Source organism: Salmo salar, chromosome 03 (genome assembly GCF_965601325.2).
Source record: "Salmo salar chromosome 03, fSalSal1, whole genome shotgun sequence".
NCBI classification, from domain to species: Eukaryota; Metazoa; Chordata; class Actinopteri; order Salmoniformes; family Salmonidae; genus Salmo; species Salmo salar.
In genome coordinates, this window is record NC_138293.1 from 70,129,224 (window position 1) to 70,151,373 (window position 22,150).

Sequence of the window (22,150 nt, forward strand, 5' to 3'; positions counted from 1 at the left end):
CTGATAATTGATTGATTGCTGCCTACGCAAAACTGACAACATAATTTCCTGACCTATTCAGATCAGCTCTATCAGAGCAACTATCAGAAAGTCATATAAACAGATGTTGAAAGAAAAAGGCAAACACTGGAGCCATTTTAGAAATTAGATATTTATTCTGTGATACTGGTCAAGATTAATCCCTCCACTCTTCACAATATCTTCAGTTTTGAACCTCCTGGGGAAAATGGAAAGAATGAAAGTAAGTTTGTGGAGAGATAAGACCATTAGACATGAAATTAACAAAAACACATATGCCTATTCATTGGTAATAACTGCCTAATAACCCCCACATATACATGTACACACAGATGTAGGCTCTTAATTTGAGTCAGTTTGCTACAGCAGGAAAAGAATCCAGCAGCAACAGGAAATTTGAATTATTATGTGGATTATAATTAATGGAAATGATTTTAGGGGTTGACACATTTTTTGCAATGAAAAATCAAGTCTGAAATGTCAAAGTGGACACTGCAAACATCAGAAGCAATTTTAAACCTCAAATACACTACAAGTTTTAAATGTCTTGCATTGCAGGAAAGTTAACCTCCAACAGGGTGATCAATTAAGATCCTACATCTGTACATACTGCACACATTCTCTTACCCCAAAGTGCTCCCAGCCTGTGATCTCTGAGTAGAAGGCGTCTCCAGGACAGGAAGTCTTAACCAGCTGTCTGTGGCCATACAGGGTGAAGTTGCCGACCAGTCGCCCGCCTCCCACAGCACAGGATGCCAGACGATCTCTCACCAGCTGTATGGTCTGCTGCGATGGCAAGCTGGACGTGTAGTCACCGATGAATGACACCCCGTAGCCCTTGGAGTTGTAGCCCTTAGTGTGGGCCCCTTGCCAGTGCCACCCACGCCCCTCATAGAGGTACCCGTCAGAGCCTGCCACAAAGCTGGAGGCAAACATCGGCAAGGGATGAGTCATTCATTATCAAGTCACGTTTTGCTTGGTAAACAACATTTCCCAGAATTGGACAGTGGCTAATTTCTAACCTCTAATTATGAGAGCGACACACACACACACACACACACACACACACACACACACACACACACACACACACACACACACACACACACACACACACACACACACACACACACACACACACACACACACACACACACACACACACACACTGTATACTCAAACTTGACACATTACATAAGCATTGTGGTTTGCGAGGAGGCTGTGTAGTGTCCAACTGTACAGTGCCTTCAGAAAGTATTCACATCCCTTTACTTTTTCCACGTTGTTGTGTTACAGCCTGAATTTTACATTTATTAAATTTCGATTTTGTGTCACTGTTCTACACACAAAACCCTATAATGTCAAAGTGAAATTATGTTTTTAGACATTTTCCAAAATTCATTAATAATGAAAAGCTGAAATGTCTTGAGTCAATAAGTATTAAACCCCTTTGTTATGGCAAGCCTAAATAAATGTAGGAGTAAAAATGTGATATATTCGTATTAAATTTGTTATACATTTGCAAACATTTCTATAAAATTGTTTTCACTTTGTCATTATGGGGTATTGTGTGTAGATGGGTGCGATTGTTTTATTTATTTAATTATTTTTGAATTCAGGCTGTAACACAACTAAATGTGTAATAAGTCAAGGGGTATGAATACTTTCTGAAGGCACTATATCCTAAGACCTGTGTACTACACATACCTGTATCCAATATCGTCCCAGCCCCGGTCATCCTGGTGAAAGCGTTGCATGGACCTCATGTCTGCAGAACACTGCTGAAAGGTGAGACAAGGCTGGCCAGGCTGGTAGGTGTGGTGGATGTACATGAACGAGAGGGGGAGGGACAGGGGGGTGGGAGTGCCCCGGTATGGTGCAGCCCCCCACTGACACCGCGGGATAATAGCTGGACAGTCTAGAGGTAGGGCGATCCAGAGAGAGATTGAGTTTTAACATGTTTATCCACTCCTTTTTTCAACAATAACACCATGTCTCAATTATTGTTACTATTTGTGCTTTCTTGGATCAAAGTCAAAATTATTCCAATAAATGTTGACCAATCCTTTTTAGCTTTCCCTGCACTACAGTAACCCTCTGTATCTCCACTGTCTCCCTCTGCAGTGGGGTTTACTTACCCATGTATCTGTGGACAAACTCCTTTATTCCTTCCCTCACCACAGCTATCAGCTCTTCCTTTTCCTGTGCCAACATAGTGGAGTGGTCGATCAGTCTCCTCTGTAGGACCAGGGATCTCACCACCTGCCTCTGCAGGAGAGGGGGCCTGGCCAGTTCTCTGAAGTTCTCCCTGCGTAGGTGGCTGATCAGACTAGGAGCAGCATCCAGTCCTTCCCCCTCAAGATGATGACAGTAGTACCTCCTCAGTAGGTTGCTCAGCTTGAGAGGACGCTGGGACTGAGCTGAGACCTCAATCCCCAGAATCACACCATCCATACCGCCGTTAACCAGGGCATCGGTGGCGAGGGAGGGCTTGTCGGAGAGGGTGAAGACCTGAGGCGAGGTCACATCGTCCCAGCAGCCATCAGGGCCCAGGCGTTGGGAGAGGAGAGAGCTGTGGAAGCGCTGGAAGGACAGACCCAAGTTCCTAGCCAGAGTGAGGGGGTACAGGCCACGGACCCGACACCTCGTCTTAGACACTAGCCCAGCTTCAATACCCAGGAGGACTGGGCTCATAGCAACTGTGGTGCCATCAGCAGTAAGGACAACCCCTTCCTCTCTATCTCTCTCTGTCACCTTGTGGCGCATAGCCCTGCCAATGAAATCTGAGAGATTGGAGTCCATAACTGGTGCCTCTGAGGTGCTGTCCTCCCTGATAGTGCCCAAGAAGTGCTGCATGAACTCATCTCTGAGACCGGCTGCCCTGCGCAGGCCTCTCAACACATTTACAGGCTCCAGTCCAGGGTTACTGTCTTCTACCTGCTCCAACACTCTGATGAAGTCGTCCATATGCTGGGAGGACGTGACTGAAATCAGAAAACACACTTGTTAACATTTGATCATATTCAGCATCGCTTTTCTATAAACAGAAACTACATACTGTTCTGTAATGTGTATTAATAACTGCACCCTATATTGCCTAAAATAGCATTTTCTTGCAACTTCTTCCTCTAAGTAGCTGTAATGCATTTTCTTGCTGACTTTCTTGCTCTCTCTCGAAAAGAGTTTGACTGGTCACGACCTCTAAATAAATAGGAAAAAAGTGAACACAAACAGATTGAGTTACCTTTGGTATCAGTGTGAGCACTGACCAAGACCACAAGAAGGGTCAGACACCATTTCCAGTGCGGTTCCATTGGGGAAATCATTGAGTCTTCAACGCCCTGTGCTCCTGACATGTGTTATGCATTGCATCGCCTACCTTGAAACATTTATAGGCAAACACATCAAGTGAATTATGCAACCACTGTACAAACAGCTGATTAATTTGAGCCATTTATTGAGGGACATAGTGTGGGAAATTGGCAACTGTTAGGTAAGTGTGTGTGGACATGTGTGTTTGTCCTTATGGCTCAAGGTCTTTCTGAATTTAAATGTCTCAATGTTTACCTTATTGCATTACACCACTGTCACTATTACAACCTTTAGGTCTGCAATTTATTTTTCCCCTTCTCCTCGAGTGCTTTGCATAGACTGTTGTTTCATAATATCTCAATATTAAACAATATTCTGTTTAAAACTACTGTACAGCAGCATCACATTGTGTGTTGTGTTTAGGTAACAGTCTCTTTATAATCATTGAAAGGTCTGTGACGCATGAGAATGCAAGCATGTTCTTGTTCCTTTTCCAAATGGCCCTGGAAATACACAGCAAGAACTCAAAGGAAATTCTCATGCATCATTTTACAGGAATATTTTTTTAAACCATGCAATTGACATTATTTTCAAAACATGTAATTTAGACAGCTATAGGTCAGATGAGCACATACACTGCTGATCATAGATCAGTCCTTTACTAGAACAAGACACGTGACCAGAACAGGAAGTCACCAACACAGCAGCAGGCTGAAAACATTGAAACACGGTAAGGGGTTTTAGGTCCTTGTATAAGAATAATTAACTAACAAAATAAATATGTTTAGCTTGTTAACAGTGTGAATGACTGAGTTGTGGCTTTTTTGTCGTCGAGTGAGTTCGCTAGCTTGCTTGCCAATTTTAGCTAGCTAAATTAGCAGTAGCTAGCAGCTACATTAGCTGGCTAGTTATGCTAGCATCCAATATACTTTTATCTTTCCCTTTCATCTGCGCTAGCAAACACTTTGTTGTTTCTTCAATGCAGTTAGCTCCTCCTAATTCACGGAATCGTCGTTGGCTAATTTCTTTGCATATGTACTGCAGGTAAAGATTTCCGCAGCCCGCGCATGCGCCGAAGCTGGCCGTCTTGAGGTGCGGCTACCTGAATCCCAAAACAACCCCCTTAGGCCCTACTCCTTTCACCTGATTTACGGGCGAGGCACGTGACTAAACAGCGAGCTGTGACGAATTCGAGAGGTGTGAGCCATACTACCGCCCTAGGCACTTGTTAAGATCAACAACAAAAAAATGATATATATAAACTAATAAAATACTAACTTGTTAAGACTGATAGGTAAACATTGTGGTTGAAGATCCTGCCCTCTAGGCTAGTTGAAAGTGTTGCCAGTATCTATCTATACCTAATCCTCAGATCTTCAAGTGCCTAGGGTAGTGGTTAGGGGTTGATTTGGAAATGACATGGCTAGCATATTATCACTTCAGGCTATTTTACGTCTATTTACAGATCATTCTCTTTCAGAAAATGGACACTCGGTTCACGAGAGGAAAGTCAAACATCCTGGAACGGCCTCTAACCCGTCCCAAGACTGAAGTCAGTGTGAGTGCCTTTGCACTGCTCTTCTCTGAGATGGTACAGTACTGCCAGAGCCGTGTGTACTCTGTGTCTGAGCTGCAGCAACGCTTGGCAGACCTGGGTCAGAGCGTTGGGGCCAGTATGCTGGACGTGCTGGTGCTGAGGGAGAAGAATGGGAAGAGGGAGACCAAGGTGCTTAACATACTGCTCTTCGTCAAGGTACGCGCTTGCATGGGCTCAAGGTAGATAAGTTCATATGTAACAGTCTCATAAGGTGTAACACTTGTCATTATGCCAATGCATAAGTACATGTCTATAATTTTAAATTTGCTTCATATAGGTATCAGTATGGAAAGCCATGTTCGGTAAGGAGGCAGACAAGCTGGAGCAGGCCAACGATGACGACAAGACCTACTACATCATAGAGAAGGAGCCACTGATCAATGCTTACATCTCTGTGCCCAAGGAGAACAGCACACTAAACTGTGCAGCATTCACCGCTGGCATCGTAGAGGCCATTCTCACACACAGTGGCTTCCCTGCCAAGGTCACAGCCCACTGGCACAAGGGCACCACACTCATGATCAAGTTTGATGAAGCTGTGATAGCCAGAGACAAGGCCCTGGATGGCAGATAGATGAGAGTGTTGGTGTACACATGCTAGAATAAGAGAATGATGAAGTTGATCATCATTCTCACTAGGTCTCAATATGCTTTGCCGTGTGAACGTGCCAGTAATGTGAGATATGGACTGAGTGAATGAGTGGTCTGTCTGTAGGCAAGTCTGCATAGGAGTAGTTGAGTTGTGAATATACAGTATATTGAGAAGTGAAACAGGCTGTCTTTATATCACCACATGAGAGAGAGTAAATATGAATGAATGATTAGAATGTTAATCCCAATTCTGACCTATTATATTTATTTGGTCCAAGAAGAGACATTTATAAAGGTCAATGTTTCTTGTGAATCTCCTCAGTCAGTCAACCCTTATCTAATGACTTTGACATTCTCACTGACAGTGTATCTTAAATCATCTCTCAAGACGGCATAGGACGTATGTGAATGTCATCTCTTTTGTTTTTGATAAAGACATTTCTGAATCACACAAAGGACCAACACATTGAAAATATGGGCTGCAGTATAATACACCAATATGTGCAATGGTTTACCCTCCAACTGAGTTCAACATGGTGAAATTAAAGACTGTCATTGTGTTCTCTAAACAAATGACATTTTAAGCTATTATTCAAAATATGTGAAAGTTATCAGTGGTAATTTCCACAGAGCATTATGTTGGCAAAAATGTCCTGACTCAGGGGTTTGTAGGTGTAGTTTCATTATAAACCTTTATTTGTTTCTATCTAGACATGTTTGAAATACTTTTACTGTTTATCACTGTGTGTAAGCATTTTAGCAATTAACTGATATTAAAAGACTTGCTGAGTAATTCTAAAGATCCGGTGATCATATGAGGAAAATCGCTGAATCCAGGGATGTGTTCAATTTGTTTGATACGTTCAACAATTTGTACTTAACACTTACATTTTAGTCATTTAGCAAACGCTTTCTCTAAATTTCTTGTACGTTTTTGAACAGAGTGTGACGTACACTTGCACCGTACGGTGGGTGTGCCGGAGTGTAGCTTGAAGAAATTAGTGACTTTTTAAAATATTTTTTACCTTTATTTAACTATGCAAGTCAGTTAAGAACAAATTCTTATTTTCAATGACGGCCTAGGAACAGTATTCAGAGGCAGAACGACAGATTTGTACCTTGTCAGCTCGGGGATTCGAACTTGCAACCTTACGCTCTAACCACTAGGCTACGCTGCCGCCCCATTTAAAGGGCAGCGGATACCTTTTGAACCCATAACCCCTCCCCGGTTTTCAACTAGTCGTTCATTATGGCACCGTTTCCGTTGTGCAGCCTAGCTTTGATCATTTGACTATCAATGCAATGGGTGGGGCTAATGGGGGTTGACAAACCCATCACGAATTTGATATTTTGAGACCAATGGCCATCCAGACAACATGTCACATGGTGATTGTCATGTGACAATTGGAAGCTGCGGCTTTGTGATTGTCTGTAGAACGCAGCGCCCCTATTCTCCTGTAATTTGTTTCCTCAATGTTTAGCTTTCTGACAGTCCTAAACGATCATTTCTTAAATTGTATGATTCTTAGGAATTCATTCATGTCCTGCAAAGCATCGCCGAACTGTAACTGCATCCAAGACGGTACAGGTTGGTTATGTACTTCAATTTATCAGTCTAAACCTAATTTTGAAAGTTAACCAGCATTTACCAAACTCGGTCCTCGGGACCACAAGGGGTATACGTTTTGGTTTTTGCCCTAACATTACAAAATTGTCAAAGCTCGATGTTTGGTTATTGATTATTTGAATCAGCTGTGTAGTGTTAAGGGAAAAAACAAAACATACACCCCTTGGGGTCCCGAGGACCGAGTTTGGTAAACCTAAAGGTGTATAAATGAACTATTTTCATAAGGCTAATGTATTTGTTGTATAGTGTTCAAATAGAAGGCTGCATGTCATCTGTGAGTGCCCGGCATCGCGAGTTGTATGTCAATAATGCTTCCATTGCTGTATCATACCTAGCCCAAGAATAAAACGTTACTAAATGTTATTTTCAGAGGCGAATTGACTCTGGCAGCCAAATAATCCATCTAAACGTAAATCGATCCTCAATTGCGGTACGGTTCTAGAAACATTAAGCTTTCTACTTTCATATCACCAAAATAATTTCACAAATGCAAAATATACACTTACTGTACACTGTTTTAACATTTGGAGCCAGCAGTATTTTTCAGTTACAACACGTTTGCGGCGTCCTTGTTCCCACACAGGTGTTGGGAGACGCACAGGTAGTCGCCTCCGACTTCCGTAAACAAACCGTGGTAAAATTTACATTGAACAGATATTCAACAGACATTCGCCAAAAGCCATTTACAAATGTAAAAATCAATAACTAATTCACCGTTTGTCACAGAATCATCAAACTAGGTATGATTTATTCTATAAATATCTAGCATACTTTTACAACCTTTGTTTTGAATACAAATTCAATTTTTGACTTGATAGAAATGCATAACATCTAAAATGCCATTTAAGCTAACGTTACATAAATCAATAACGGTGTCGCAGAAAAGTGAAAATATGCATTTATTTGCAATAACTTTAAAAAAAAATGTTAATTTGAAGTGCAATTTATTCTATATAAATTTAGTACAACTTTATGTAAACATTGTAAACATAGACAATGTTAAATTGTATGCCAAATCAATGTTTGCATTTTTAGTGCAACAGTTCCACATTTGAAAGTAGTTACAAGGCGCAACAGTCATTTATTTATACGTCTCTAATTTAGGCCCCTTCTAATTATTTTCTATTCTGGCTTTGTTGAAGTCCTTCTTTGTCATCCCCAGACAAGCTGAATGGTACCATCTCCTGAGATAATATATTCAACTGTTCAACACTTACAGCCAAATGCTTTTAATTCACCGGTACTCCCAGAACACATTCTGGAAAGTCTATATATTCAGTGGTCACTTTATTAGGTACAACCCCTTTTGCATCTGGAACAGTGTGAATTGAAAACTGTTGATGAAACTGGGAAAGGACTTCTTTTTTTTTTTTTTTTTTTGCAACTCTACCTAGAAGGCCAGCATCATGGCGTTACCGCTTCACTGTTGACGTTGAGACTGATGTTTTGCGGGTACTATTTAATGAAGCTGCCAGTTGAGGACTTGTGAGGCATCTGTTTCTCAAACTAGACACTCAAATGTACTTGTCCTCTTGCTCAGTTTTGCACCTGGGCCTCCCACTCCTATTTCTATTCTGGTTAGAGCCAATTTGCACTGTTCTATGAAGGGAGTAGTACACAGCGTTGTATGAGATCTCTAGTTTCTTGGCAATTTCTCGCATGGAATAGCCTTCATTTCTCAGAACAAGAATAGACTGACGAGTTTCAGAAGAATGTTCTTTGTTTTTTTCTGGCCATTTTGAGCCTGTAATCAAACCCACAAATGCTGATGCTCCAGATACTCAACTAGTCTATAGAAGGCCAGTTTTATTGCTTCTTTAATCAGAACAACATTTTTCAGCTGTGCTAACATAATTGCCAAAGGGTTTTCTAATGATCAATTAGCCTTTTAAAATGATAAACTTGGATTTGCTAACACAACGTGCCATTGGAACACAGGAGTGATGGTTGCTGATAATGGGCCTCTGTATGCCTATGTAGATATTCCATTAAAATCAGCCGTTTCCAGCTACAATAGTCATTTACAACATTAACAATGTCTACATTGTATTTCTGATCAATTTTATTTTAATGGACAATTTTTTGGGGGATTTGCTTTTCTTTCAAAAACAAAGAAATGTCTGACTCTTGGTCTTCCTTACATTATCTCCACTGTGGAATGTCCATGTTGATCCTCTTGGTCCTCTTGATCCATACAACTGTCTTCTTTGTTAGTCAGGCCTGACCCCTTCATCCTGTAGGTTTTTCATGTAATTTAATATGTTTGAAGATGCAGAATCATCTGCCAGGCCCGTTCTAATAGGGTACAACAGACTAGTTAGAACTTTGACCACATGCTCTATATAAGGATTACATGCCATCTATTAAATCAAAAATTGAATTTTTACTCAAAACAAAAGTTGTATAAGTATGCTAAACATTTTATAGAATAAATCATACCTACAGTGGGGGGGAAAGTATTTGATCCCCTGCTGATTTTGTACGTTTGCCCACTTACAAAGAAATGATCAGTCTATAATTTTAATGGTAGGTTTATTTGAACAGTGAGAGACAGAATAACAACAACAAAAATCCAGAAAAACACATGCCAAAAATGTTATGAATTGATTTGCATTTTAATGAGGGAAATAAGTATTTGACCCCTCTGCAAAACATGACTTAGTACTTGGTGGCAAAACCCTTGTTGTCAATCAGAGGTCAGATGTTTCTTGTAGTTGGCCACCAGGTTTGCACACATCTCAGGAGGGATTTTGTCCCACTCCTCTTTGCAGATCTTCTCCAAGTCATTAAGGTTTCGAGGCTGACGTTTGGCAACTCGAACCTTCAGCTCCCTCCACAGATTTTCTATGGGATTAAGGTCTGGAGACTGGCTAGGCCACTCCAGGACCTTAATGTGCTTCTTCTTGAGCCACTCCTTTGCTGCCTTGGCCGTGTCTTTTGGGTCATTGTCATGCTGGAATACCCATCCACGACCCATTTTCAATGCTCTGGCTGAGGGAAGGAGGTTCTCACCCAAGATTTGACGGTACATGGCCCCGTCTATCGTCCCTTTGATGAGGTGAAGTTGTCCTGTCCCCTTAGCAGAAAAACACCCCCAAAACATAATGTTTCCACCTACATGTTTGACGGTGGAGATGGTGTTCTTGGGGGTCATAGGCAGCATTCCTCCTCCTCCAAACACGGCGGGTTGAGTTGATGCCAAAGAGCTCCATTTTGGTCTCATCTGACCACAACTTTCACCAGTTGTCCTCTGAATCATTCAGATGTTCATTGGCAAACTTCAGATGGGCAGGTATATGTATTCTTGAGCAGGGGGACCTTGCGGGCGCTGCAGGATTTCAGTCCTTCACGGCGTAGTGTGTTACCAATTGTTTTCTTGGTGACTATGGTCCAAGCTGCCTTGAGATCATTGACAAGATCCTCCCGTGTAGTTCTGGGCTGATTCCTCACCGTTCTCATGATCATTGCAACTCCACGAGGTGAGATCTTGCATGGAGCCCCAGGCCGAGGGATATTGACAGTTCTTTTGTGTTTCTTCCATTTGCGAATAATCGCACCAAATGTTGTCACCTTCTCACCAAGCTGCTTGGCGATGGTCTTGTAGCCCATTCCAGCCTTGTGTAGGTCTACAATCTTGTCCCTGACATCCTTGGAGAGCTCTTTGGTCTTGGCCATGGTGGAGAGTTTGGAATCTGATTGATTGATTGCTTCTGTGGACAGGTGTCTTTTATAAAAGACACCTGGGAGCCAGAAATCTTTCTGACTGAGAGGGGGTCAAATACTTATTTCCCTCATTAAAATGCAAATCAATTTATAACATTTTTGACATGCATTTTTATGGATATTTTTTTTGTTTTTGTCTCTCACTGTTCAAATAAACCTACCATTAAATTTATAGACTGATCATTTCTTTGTCAGTGGGCAAACGTACAAAATCAGCAGGGGATCAAGTACTTTTTTCCGCTCACTGTATAAGGTCCCACAGTTGGCAGTTCATGTCGGAGCAAAAATCAAGCAATGAGGCCGACGGAATCGTCCGTACAGCTCCACGACAGGTTTGTGTCGAGGCACAGATCTGGGGAAGGGTACCAAAACATTTCTACAGCATTGAATGTCCCCAAGAATACAGTGGCCTCCATCATTCTTAAATTGAGAATGAGCGGCCAGCTCTCTTCTTAGAGCTGTCCGCCCAGCCAAACTGAGCAATCGGGGGAGAAGGGCCTTGGTCAGGGTGAGCAGAGCTGACAGAGCTCCAGAGTTCCACTGTTGAGATGGGAGAACCTTCCAGAAGGACAACAATCTCTGCAGTACTCCACCAATCAGGCCGTTATGGTAGAGTGGCCAGAAAGAAGCCACTTCTCAGTAAAAGGCACATGACAGCCCGCTTGGAGTTTGCCAAAAGGCAGCTAAATGACTCTCAGACCATGAGAAACACGATTCTCTTGGCCTGAATGCCAAGCGTCACGTCTGGAGGAAACCTGGCATCTCCCTACGGTGAAGCATGGTGGTGGCAGCATCATGCTGTGGGGATGTTTTTTAGCGTCAGGGACTGGGAGACTAGTCCGGATTGAGTGAAAGATGAATGTAGCAAAGTACAGAGAAATCCCTTGATGAAAACCTGATCCAGACCTCAGACTGGAGGTGAAGGTTCACCTTTCAACAGGACAACGACCCTAAGCACACGGCCAAGACAACGCAGGAGTGGCTTCGGAACAAATACAGGTGTGCCAAGCTTGTAGCATCATACCCAAGAAGACTCAAGGCTGTAATTGCTGCTGAAGCTGCTTCAACAAAGTACTGAGTAAAGGGTCTGAATATTTATGTAAATGTGTATTTTTTTTAACATTTTTTTTTATACATTTACAAAATGTCTAAACCTGTTTTTGCTTTGTTATTTTGGGTTGATTGAGGGGGAAAAACGATTTTAATCAATTTTAGAATAAGGCTAACATAACAGTGTGGGAAATGTCAAGGGGTCTCTACTTCTTATTGAATGGGCTATATCATACCTACTGATCCAATGCATGCTTGAATTATATAATTATAGTAAAATTATAATACCACATCGCTTTCCCACTTCCTCTTTTTCAGCAGCAATATCAAGCTATGAGTGCTCTTTTCAGATATGCCTTCCCTATGTTGTATGTAGAAACCAATGTCTGTCATTGATTCTCTCTCAGAGAAGGATGAGCTGTTCTCACCTGTGAGCAGCTACAGGTCCGATGACCTCAGTGGCAGGAACCCCCGGCTCACCGGTCTGGTAGGCTCAGAGCTCAAGCAACAGCAGGAGGAGGCACTGCGGAGGAAGCTCAAGTACTTCTTCATGAGCCCCTGTGACAAGTACCACGCCAAGGGCCGCAAGCCCTTTAAACTGGTCCTGCAGCTGCTCAAGATCCTCATCGTCACTGTACAGGTGGGCCTTTACTGAACTGAATAATTGGTATTCATGATGGAGCTTCTGTTGATTTTCATTGTTTTAACCTTTAATCCCCTGTCACTCCCTTCTCTAGTTAGTCCTGTTTGGCTTGAGTAACCAGATGGTGGTGACATTCAAGGAAGAGAACACAGCATCCTTCAAACACCTTTTCCTTAAAGACTATCGGGATGGCTCTTCAATGGCAATCCACACACAGAGTGAACTCTATAGCCATATTTATTATGCTGTAGATCAGGTACTAGCATCTCAGTATGCAACTCTAAACAGAGACCCGCAGATGAGTGACTTCTCAACCCTCTCATTGTGTTCTATGTAATGTCTTGTTATTTCTGTGTTTTTAAATTATCTTTTGTCTTCCTTGTCTGTCTATATGATGTCCTTGCTATTAGTATAACTGTATGTTCCATTCATTATCCTTTCTATTTTCTTTTCCTCAGTACCTGGCTCTACCGCAGACATTAGTGGGGCGGTATGCATATGTGTGGGGTGAGGGTGTGAATGGGAGTGCCCTCTCTCTGTGCCAGCGGTACTACAAGAGGGGCATCATCGACCCTATCAACGACACCTTTGACATCGACCCCGAAGTTATCACCGGTACCCTGGCCGCATTCTCCTTTTTTTCTGTTCATTAAGTTGTCTATCAAATTCCCCCTCCATGTATTTCACATTAATCTGTCGGTCTTGTTTTTTTTAATCCACTGCCAGTTGTCTTTGGCCCGTTAGGAAGTAATTGTTAGTGAGTCAAAGCTCCACATATGGCAAGAGTTGCCCTCTAACCGTGCCCTACTATCAGTGCTGAGAAGAGATCCTGTCCATAAAAGCATTACCATATAAGTGCTATTTCCACTAATCAGCAAAATAATAGAGAGCTGGCCAAATGGACATCTTCTGTTCGATTCACCTGCTGATTTCACAAAGATAGTTCATTAGCACACAGTTTTAGGAAGGTGTTCCTAATGTTTGGTATGCTCAGTGTATATGGTTCTGGAAATAAATCTTCTGGATTTCTGTTTTTGTTCCTACTCTCTCTCAACTTGCTTTTATTCCATCCTTTTGTCTTTTTCAGATTGCATTGATGTGGACCCACTACCAGACCTTCCTCCTCCTGATTACAATGACTACAAGAACTTCACTCTCCAGTTTCACAAGTGAGACACACAATGGTCTCCCTTGCTCCCTCTCCCCTTTTATTCTTGCATGCAATTGCTCATGGGGTTTTGAATCCCATTTTTGTAATTTTGTCAGTCCTTTCTTATGTTAATGTATTGCTTATGGTAATGCTTATGTAACTCGAGTCGTTTCAGCATTACATATCAACATGGAATATTACTGGGTAACATCACTTCTCTATTGAGATTACAAGCATTTCTCTTACTGGATCTTGTCTCTCGTCTTCTTCTTCTTCTTCTTCTTCTTGGTCTCCAGGCTGATCAATGTGACCATTCAGTTCCAGCTGAAGGCCATAAACATCCAGACCATCATCAACAATGAGATCCCTGACTGCTACACCTTTGCTATTATGGTGAGATGACCTACCAATTTCCCCTGAACAGCCCAGTTTCCCCTGTATGCATTTCAATTGTGGCCGCCACAAATGTTTTAAGTGTAAACTTAAGCGACAAAATACAGATATGTTTGTAGAAAATATAGGATGGCGCAATATATTTAAAAATAAGATAATCTTTGAGAACTAACAATCACCAAAAAGAAACAAGGCAGTCATGGCATGTGGCCCCCACTGATTTTGTTATAATTTGAGTCACTCCGATGGCATAAGAACACGGCATAAACCATGGCGAAATGTGTAGAATTGGAGGAAATTAGCTTTAAAACAGCAAAATTGTCTCTGCAGCCAAGAGGAGGGCCTCTAAAACCACGCCATTGGCCATGTCCACTAGCACGCCACACCTCTTCGCCCAACTTTGCCACCGCTGCTGAAAAAATTCCTGGGGGAAGCACTGCTGCCCCATACAGCCCACTGTATCTTAGACAGCTGTTATAAAGCCATGGTTTGTGTTGTAGCTACGTTTAGTGTGTGTATTGTGGCTGCTGTCAGGTTGTCCTGGATAACAAGGCTCACAGCGGCAGAGTGAAGATCAGCCTGCTCAACCATGCCTCCATCAAGAAGTGCAAAGACCCCAACGTGTGGGGACATGGTGAGAGAGCGAGGGATAGGGGGGTACTGACATTTTTGATGGGGAGGTAAAGCTTGAGATTGATTCACTTCTTCCCTGCGGTTCCTTACTAGCTGTTTGCCTCTTCCTTCCCGTCACTCCCTGACTTAATTCATTCAAACACCCCTCCTCTCTTCTTCCTCCAATAGCGGAGAACTATGCACGGGAGGCTTTTGACATGCTGGTGGCCATAGTGTGTCTGCTGTCCCTGCTGCTGTGTGGTCGCTCCATCCTCAGAGGAGTCATCCTACAACATGTAAGACCAAGGCTGAGCCCCAAAAGTCTAAAATGTTGTTACATTGTAATTATTTGAACAAAAATATAAATGCAACAATTTAAAATATTTTACTTATAGTTCATAGAAGGAAATCAGTCAATTGAAATAAATTCATTAGGCCCTAATCTATGGATTTCACAAGACTAACAAACAAATGAAAGTCCCACTAAGTGCAAACCAGATGGGATGGCGTATCGCTGCAGAATGCTGTGGAGTCATGCTAGTTGAGTGTGCCTTGAATTCTAAATAAATCACAGACAGTGTCACCAGCAAAGCACGCCCACACCACCTCCTCCATGCTTCACGGTTGGAACCACACATGCGGAGATCATCCGTTCACCTACTCTGCATCTCATAAAGAAACGGCTGGAACCAAAAATCTCAAATTTGGACTCCTCAGACCAAAGGACCGATTTCCACCGGTCTAATGTCCATTGCTCGTTTCTTGGCCCAAGCAAGTCACTTCTTCTTATTCATGTCCTTCAGTAGTGGTTTCTTTGCAGCAATTCGACCACGAAGGCCTGATTTCACAGAGTCACCTCAACATCAACTGTTCAGAGATGTCTCTTACTTGAACTCTGTGAAGCATTTATTTGGGCTGCAATTTTTGAGGTGCAGTTAACTCGAATTAATTTATCCTCTGCAGCAGGGGTAACTCTGTCTTATTTTCCTGTGGCTGTCCTCATGAGAGCCAGTTTCATCATAGTGCTTGATGGTTTTTGCAACTGCACATGAAGAACCTTTCAAAGTTCTTGACATTTTCTGCATTGACTGACCTTCATGTCTTAAAGTAATGATATACTGTCATTTCTCTTTGCTTATTTGAGCTGTTCTTGCCATAATATGGACTTGGTCTTTTACCAAATAGGGCTATCTTCTGTATACCAAACAACCCTACCTTGTCACCACACAACTGATTGGCTCAAACGCATTAAGAAGGAAAGAAATTTAACTTTTAACAATGCACATCTGTTCATTGAAATGCATTCCAGGTGACTACCTCATGAAGCTGCTTGAGAGAATGCCAAGAGTGTTCAAAGCTGTCATCAAGGCAAAGGCTGGCTACTTTGAACAATTTCAAATATAAAATATATTTTGATTTGTCAAACTTTTTTTTGTTTTTTGTTTTGGTTACTACATGATTCCATATGTGTAATTTCATAGTTTTGACGTCGTCACTATTATTATATAATGTAGAAAAAGAAAAACCCTGGAATGAGTAGGTCAACTTGCGACCCCATTTTCATATCAGTCAATCAAATGTATTTATGAAGCCCTTTTTACATCAGCTGATGTCACAAAGTGCTATACAGAAACCCAGCCTAAAACCCCAAACAGCAAGCAATGCCGTTGTAGAAGCACAGTGGCTAGGAAAAACTCCCTAGAAAGGCCGGAACCTAGAGAGGAACCAGGCTCTGAGGGGTGGCCAGTCCTCTTCTGGCTGTGCCAGGTGGAGATTATAACAGTGCATGGCCAAGTTGTTCAAACGTTCATAGATGACCAGCAGGGTCAAATAATAATAATCAGTGGTTGTAGAGGGTGCAACAGGTCAGCACCTTCGGAGTAAATGTCAGTTGGCTTTTCATAGCTGATCATTCTGAGTTCGAGACAGCAGGTGTGGTAGAGCGAGAGAGTCAAACAGCAGATCCGGGACAAGGTAGCATGTCCGGTGAACAGGTCAGAGTTCCATAGGCAGAATTGTTGAAACTGGAGCAGGAGCACGACCAGGTGGACTGGGGACAGCAAGGCCATATCAGGCGACCCCACATAGGGTCGTGACACCTAGATTGGGAACCGCTGGTTTATTCTGTTAATTTGTCTGTCCCGTCTCTCTGTGTGTTTCTGACAGGAGTATGTCCAGTTCTTCAGACACAGGCTGAATCACAGTGTGTGCTGGGCAGACAGGATGGAGTTCATTAACGGCTGGTTCATCCTGCTCATCATCAGTGACCTGCTCACCATCACCGGCAGCTTCATCAAGATTGGCATAGAGTCCAAGGTAATACAGAACAAGCATTGCTTTTAGTTTCATATCTTTCCAGGCCTGCGCCAGTTACCCCACCGTTAGAATTAGACAGAGCAAATAATATAATTATTAATACAAATTATTTAATTGACTCTGTCCTTCAGAACATGTCATTGTATGACGTGTGTGGGATTTTGCTCGGTACCTCCACTCTGCTGGTGTGGGTGGGAGTCCTCCGCTACCTCAGTTTCTTCCAGAAGTACAATGTGAGTGACATAATCAGTCACACAAAAATGCACACATTGACATTTAAGTTGAATGGCTTTCTGAGGAGGTTTTGCGTCACTTCCCACCTCTTTTTCTTTTTCCATGTGTAAATTAGTCTTACGTTTTCTCTCTTCCTCATTCTCAGATCCTGATTGTGACGCTGCGGGCTGCCTTCCCTAATGTAATCCGCTTCTGCCTCTGTGTAGCTGCCATATACCTGGGTTATTGCTTCTGTGGCTGGATCGTGCTGGGTCCTTACCATACCAAGGTATTTGGTCATGGACAGGATGCACACACGTGTATTGTTAATGAATAATTAAAATATCACAAATTGCTGAAACTGTGAAAAATAAATGTGTTCTAATACACCAACTTATCCTCTCTGTCCCCGCAGTTCCGCTCTCTGTCCATGGTGTCAGAGTGCCTGTTTTCTCTGATCAACGGGGACGATATGTTTGTGACGTTTGCTGAGATGCAGAAGAGTGGCACGCTGGTGTGGGTGTTCAGCCAGGTCTACCTCTACACCTTCATCTCCCTCTTCATCTACATGGTGCTCTCCCTCTTCATCGCTCTCATCACCGGAGCCTACGATGCCATCATGGTACTGGGGGAGGGGAGGGATGAAGGATGAGGGGAGTGATAGAAGGGGAGGATGAGGGATGGCGGGTGGAATGAGTGAACGGAGAAATGCAGGACAGATGATTTAGTGACATTAAAATAAAAGATGGAGTGTTGATGAGTGCCATATGGGAAAAAAGGTTGCAATGTACAGGAAGTAGGATGGAAGAGGATTCTTTACAGTAGTTTTATCAAAGCACTCTGTCTCTCTACAGGCCCAAACCCAGGAGCCGATGCACATCACAGACCTGCATGCTTTCATAGCAGAGTGTACTGATACACCTTGCTCTGGAAACTTCAGTGGCCCAGAGGCATCCTCCTGTTCATTCTTCTGCTGCTGTGACTGACGAGACAGTATGTTCGTGTGTGTGTCATTCAGGGTTTGATGTTTTTGTAATCTCAATTCCATTTGAAGTCATCTCAATTCCATTGACATAGATTGGTTATTTCTCTATTTCAGATCCACCAGTGGGAGGATGTCTTCTAGGTGATCTGACCTTAGACTACACTGTCCTCTGTAGGATGTGGCACGTCGGTGCATTTAAATTCAGACTGGTACAGTACAACGTACATGTTACTAACTGCTGTAGATCGCACATTAATATTTAATATGCCAGTTCATTGGGTTTTTATAGCTAACAAGTTACATTCATATGGCTAGCACATTCTTCTAGCTAATTCCTGACTGTAATACAGCAATATAGCTAGCTGTCCTTTCAGAGAGGAAACTGATTTTGCACAACGTACTGTATATCTGAATATGTTTTACTAAATGGGAGTTGTATTTATGGTGCAGTTTTGATTTATATTGTTGATAAGCCTTTGTTGAATTGGGTCTGCATGACCCTATGACTGAGGGACGGCAATGGTTTAATTGTGCTTTACTGTGCCTGGGGGCCCTGAATGTTATGATTGTCCTCTGAATCATGTTTATGACAGAGACACACTAACAGACAGGCTGAAACGTGCACACCGTTTTGCACTGTATTTTTAGGGAAGGCTACTCACTCTTTGGTCTTTTGTTCCCTTCTCCTCCTCTGGATGGGATGACTACATGTTCAAGGACAGGACCTGCAGCCGTAGTTAGTCATCAATATGTATGAAGCCTTTGGTGTAAAGAGACAGGTGACCCTGACCTGAACACCAATGCACTGCAAGACAGCTATAGTGGGTTTTATAGTGCACTGTACAGACTCCATATTGCTGAGGAAAATACACTTTTTTTTTTTAAACAATGCTAAATGTTTTAACCACCCTTATTCATTATTTTGTTGGATGACTGTTGCATCTGACTGAAATACAAGGCCAGTAAGGGATTATTTTATGAGATATGGCTGACATTGTTATATTGAATTCAGTGGTCATTTATTGAATCTCTCTCTGGGCAAATTAATTCTGCAAACCAGTATGTGGTCCAAATCATGATTCACTGAAGGAAAGGGACTGAATTATCATATTGTATCTGTTTTATTTGAAAAACCTTTTGAAGTGATAATGTAATTTCATTGTATGAAATGTTATGAAAGCTTATAGTGATGTTCATTAGGAGAAAAAAGGACTCTAATTGCACAAGATTCGTAAGTGATCAAACGGAAGGGAAAAGTTGGACAAATGGAGAAATCATTGATGCCTACCCAGAATGCACTGTTTCTGGTGGTGTTTTTCCCTGACATGTTTTCAAAAATTATTTATACAAGTATGTGTTGATGACCAGAAATGTACATTTTATTCCATTCTTTGAATGTTTTTACTTAGTACATTTATCTTGCGCATATACGATGAGTCGTGATGACAGCACAGTGGCGCAGCAGATTACATGTAAGGGTTGTTGTTGTAGTAGTACTGTATTTCTTAACTACATGTGTTTTATACTCTGCTAATGTGATAATTTCTGATGTATTTCTCATTGTTTTAATTTTTCTTTTAAAAAATGTTATGGTTGGTTAGACTGATACTAATAATTTTAGTATGGCCAAATTGCTCAACATCTACATTTTGGACATATTTTTTTGTTACTTTTTTTTAAAGCTGTTCTCGTTTCATGCACTTTTATTCAGTACATTGCATTCCTCTCTGGCTAATGCCAGTAAACCACCTCCAATTAAAACTATTGAAAAGCATACTGTTTATTTCTACCAAGCAGAGTCCTATTTTCTGGTGATGTGGTCCATGTTACCGTTTTTCTGCTCTCTCTCGTCAAGGACATTTTACATTTAGTCCTCTTCATGGTCACTGAGGCAGCACAACCATTTCCTTTTGTTAGTTATATCGGTTGAGTGCTCAACATATTCAATCAATCCCTATCCCAGTCTGCTGTGCCCACATGTTTCAAGAGGGCCACAATTGTTCCTGTTCCCAAGAAAGCTAACTGAGCTAAATGACTATTGCCCTGTAGCACTCATTTCAGTCATCATGAAGTGCTTTGAGAGACGAGTCAAGGATCATATCACCTCCACACTACCTGATACTCTAGACCCACTCCAATTTTCTTAGTGCCCCAATAGGTCCATAGATGACGCAATCACACTGCACACTGCCCTAACCCATCTGGACAAGAGCAATACCTATGTAAGAATGCTGTTAATCGACTACAGCTCAGCATTTAACACCATAGTACCCTCCAAACTTGTCATTAAGCTCGAGACCCTGGGTCTCGACCCCGCCCTGTGCAACTGGGTCCTGGACTTCTTGACGGGCCGCCCCCAGGTGGTGAGGGTAGGAAACAACATCTCCACCCCTCTGAGCCTCAACACTGGGGCCCCACTAGGGTGCGTTCTCAGCCCTCTCATGTACTCCCTGTTCACCCATGACTGTGTGGCCATGCACGCCTCCAACTCAATCATCAAGTTTGCAGACGACACTACAGTGGTAGGCTTGATTATCAGCAACGACGAGACGGCCTACAGCGAGGAGGTGAGGGCCCTCGGAGTGTGGTGTCAGGAAAATAACCTCACACTCAACGTCAACAAAACAAAGGAGATGATCGTGGACTTCAGGAAACAGCAGAGGGAGCACCCCCCTATCCACATCGACGGGACAGTAGTGGAGGTGTAAAGTTTTTAAGTTCCTCGGCGTACACATCACGGACAAACTGAAATGGTCCACCCACACAGACAGTTTGGTGAAGAAGGCGCAACAGCGCCTCTTCAACCTCAGGAGGCAGAAGAAATTCGGCTTGTCACCAAAAACACTCACAAACTTTTACAGATGCACAATTGAGAGCATCCTGTGGGGTGTATCACGGCCTGGTACGGCAACTGTTCTGCCCACAACCGTAAGGCTCTCCAGAGGGTAGTGAGGTCTGCACAACGCATCACCGGGGGCAAACTACCTGCCCTTCAGAACACCTACACCACCCGATGTCACAGGAAGGCCAAAAAGATCATCAAGGACAACAACCACCCGAGCCACTGCCTGTTCACCCTGCTATCATCCAGAAGGCGAGGTCAGTACAGGTGCATCAAAGCTGGGACCGAGAGATGAGCTGTTTTTCTATCTCAAGGCCATCAGACTGTTAAACAGCCATCACTAACATTGAGTGGCTGCTGCCAACATACAGACTCAAATCTCTTGCTACTTTAATAATTGGATGTAATAAATGTATCACTAGTCACTTTAAACAATGCCACTTTATATGTTTACATACCCTACATTACTCATATCATATGTATATACTGTACTCTATACCATCTACTGCATCTTGCCTAAGCCACACGGCCATCGCTCATCCATATATTTATATGTACACGTTCTTATTCATCCCTTTACATGTATGTACGTGTGTATATATATATATCTATATATATATATATATATGGTAGTTGTGAAATTGTTGGATTACGTGTTAGATATTACTGCACTGTCGGAACTAGAAGCACAAGCATTTCGCTACACTCACATTAACATCTGCTAACCATGTGTATGTGACCAATAAAATTTGACTTGTTATGAACTTTTAAAGGGTAATGTGACAAACTTGCTTTAAGACAGTTTTCTATGTATATGGATTCATGGTGAATTGTACTTGATCAGATCATCATTGCTTTTCATGCCAGTGCCTGCCCAGTACAGTGCCCCTGTGACTGTGGTGGTATGATAGCACCACTAGAGGGAGAAAGTAGCCTCTTGTCTGACTCCTACATAACCTCTACCAGTCAGCCAGTCAAAGGAAATCAATAGCTGTCTGAGGCCATAAAGAAAGGAGAGAAAACAGAAACAAATAGGATGAGAGGTAAATAGTTTAAAGTAGCTTGTTTTTAAGGGTCC

General features: G+C 42.3%; 3 protein-coding genes across 11 annotated transcripts; 2 read left to right on the plus strand and 1 right to left on the minus strand.

Annotated features, from left to right (window-relative positions):
• Positions 1-132: 132 nt before the first annotated feature.
• Positions 133-7,760, minus strand: LOC106601345 (N-acetylmuramoyl-L-alanine amidase). The gene is made up of 6 exons (XM_014193489.3): positions 7,652-7,760; positions 3,263-3,397; positions 2,157-3,002; positions 1,726-1,936; positions 646-940; positions 133-217 (listed from the first exon to the last, which is right to left on the minus strand). Exons 2-6 carry the CDS (start codon positions 3,372-3,374, stop codon positions 203-205), a joined length of 1,479 nt encoding a protein of 492 aa, XP_014048964.1. The 5' UTR covers positions 3,375-3,397; positions 7,652-7,760; the 3' UTR covers positions 133-202.
• Positions 3,923-6,318, plus strand: LOC106601346 (trafficking protein particle complex subunit 5). Of its 5 annotated transcripts, none has more exons than XM_014193491.3 (4): positions 3,958-4,060; positions 4,375-4,527; positions 4,796-5,083; positions 5,205-6,318. In XM_014193491.3, exons 3-4 carry the CDS (start codon positions 4,814-4,816, stop codon positions 5,499-5,501), a joined length of 567 nt encoding a protein of 188 aa, XP_014048966.1. In that variant the 5' UTR covers positions 3,958-4,060; positions 4,375-4,527; positions 4,796-4,813; the 3' UTR covers positions 5,502-6,318. The 5 variants fall into 5 exon arrangements, with proteins under 5 accessions (XP_014048968.1, XP_014048966.1, XP_014048967.1 ...); XM_014193492.3 differs by having other exon boundaries at positions 4,375-4,489; positions 4,811-5,083; XM_014193490.3 differs by having other exon boundaries at positions 3,959-4,060; positions 4,811-5,083.
• Positions 6,742-20,004, plus strand: LOC106601344 (mucolipin-1). 5 transcript variants are annotated; one of them, XR_006769402.2, is made up of 15 exons: positions 6,742-7,106; positions 12,326-12,558; positions 12,656-12,817; positions 13,020-13,176; positions 13,649-13,730; positions 14,008-14,104; positions 14,639-14,738; positions 14,906-15,012; positions 16,883-17,032; positions 17,164-17,265; positions 17,412-17,534; positions 17,661-17,867; positions 18,100-18,248; positions 18,345-18,439; positions 18,953-20,004. XR_006769402.2 is itself a non-coding variant. In XM_014193486.3 (14 exons), exons 1-13 carry the CDS (start codon positions 6,992-6,994, stop codon positions 18,229-18,231), a joined length of 1,767 nt encoding a protein of 588 aa, XP_014048961.3. In that variant the 5' UTR covers positions 6,742-6,991; the 3' UTR covers positions 18,232-18,248; positions 18,345-20,004. The 5 variants fall into 5 exon arrangements, 3 of the variants coding, with proteins under 3 accessions (XP_014048961.3, XP_014048962.3, XP_014048960.3); XR_001327998.3 differs by having other exon boundaries at positions 6,756-7,106; positions 18,100-18,238; XM_014193486.3 differs by having other exon boundaries at positions 18,345-20,004.
• The last annotated feature ends 2,146 nt before the right edge of the window (positions 20,005-22,150 follow it).

Coding starts and splice junctions, on each gene's coding strand:
- LOC106601344 (XM_014193486.3), top strand. CDS start 6,992: ATGTTTAGCTTTCTGACAGTCCTAAACGATCATTTCTTAAATTGTATG. Junction 7,107..12,325: donor CTGCATCCAAGACGGTACAG/GTTGGTTATGTA, acceptor ATTCTCTCTCAG/AGAAGGATGAGCTGTTCTCA. Junction 17,266..17,411: donor GTTTCTTCCAGAAGTACAAT/GTGAGTGACATA, acceptor CCTCATTCTCAG/ATCCTGATTGTGACGCTGCG.
- LOC106601345 (XM_014193489.3), bottom strand. CDS start 3,374: ATGTCAGGAGCACAGGGCGTTGAAGACTCAATGATTTCCCCAATGGAA. Junction 1,937..2,156: donor GTTTGTCCACAGATACATGG/GTAAGTAAACCC, acceptor CCCTACCTCTAG/ACTGTCCAGCTATTATCCCG. Junction 941..1,725: donor TGGGACGATATTGGATACAG/GTATGTGTAGTA, acceptor GTTTGCCTCCAG/CTTTGTGGCAGGCTCTGACG.
- LOC106601346 (XM_014193493.3), top strand. CDS start 4,814: ATGGACACTCGGTTCACGAGAGGAAAGTCAAACATCCTGGAACGGCCT. Junction 5,084..5,204: donor ACATACTGCTCTTCGTCAAG/GTACGCGCTTGC, acceptor TGCTTCATATAG/GTATCAGTATGGAAAGCCAT.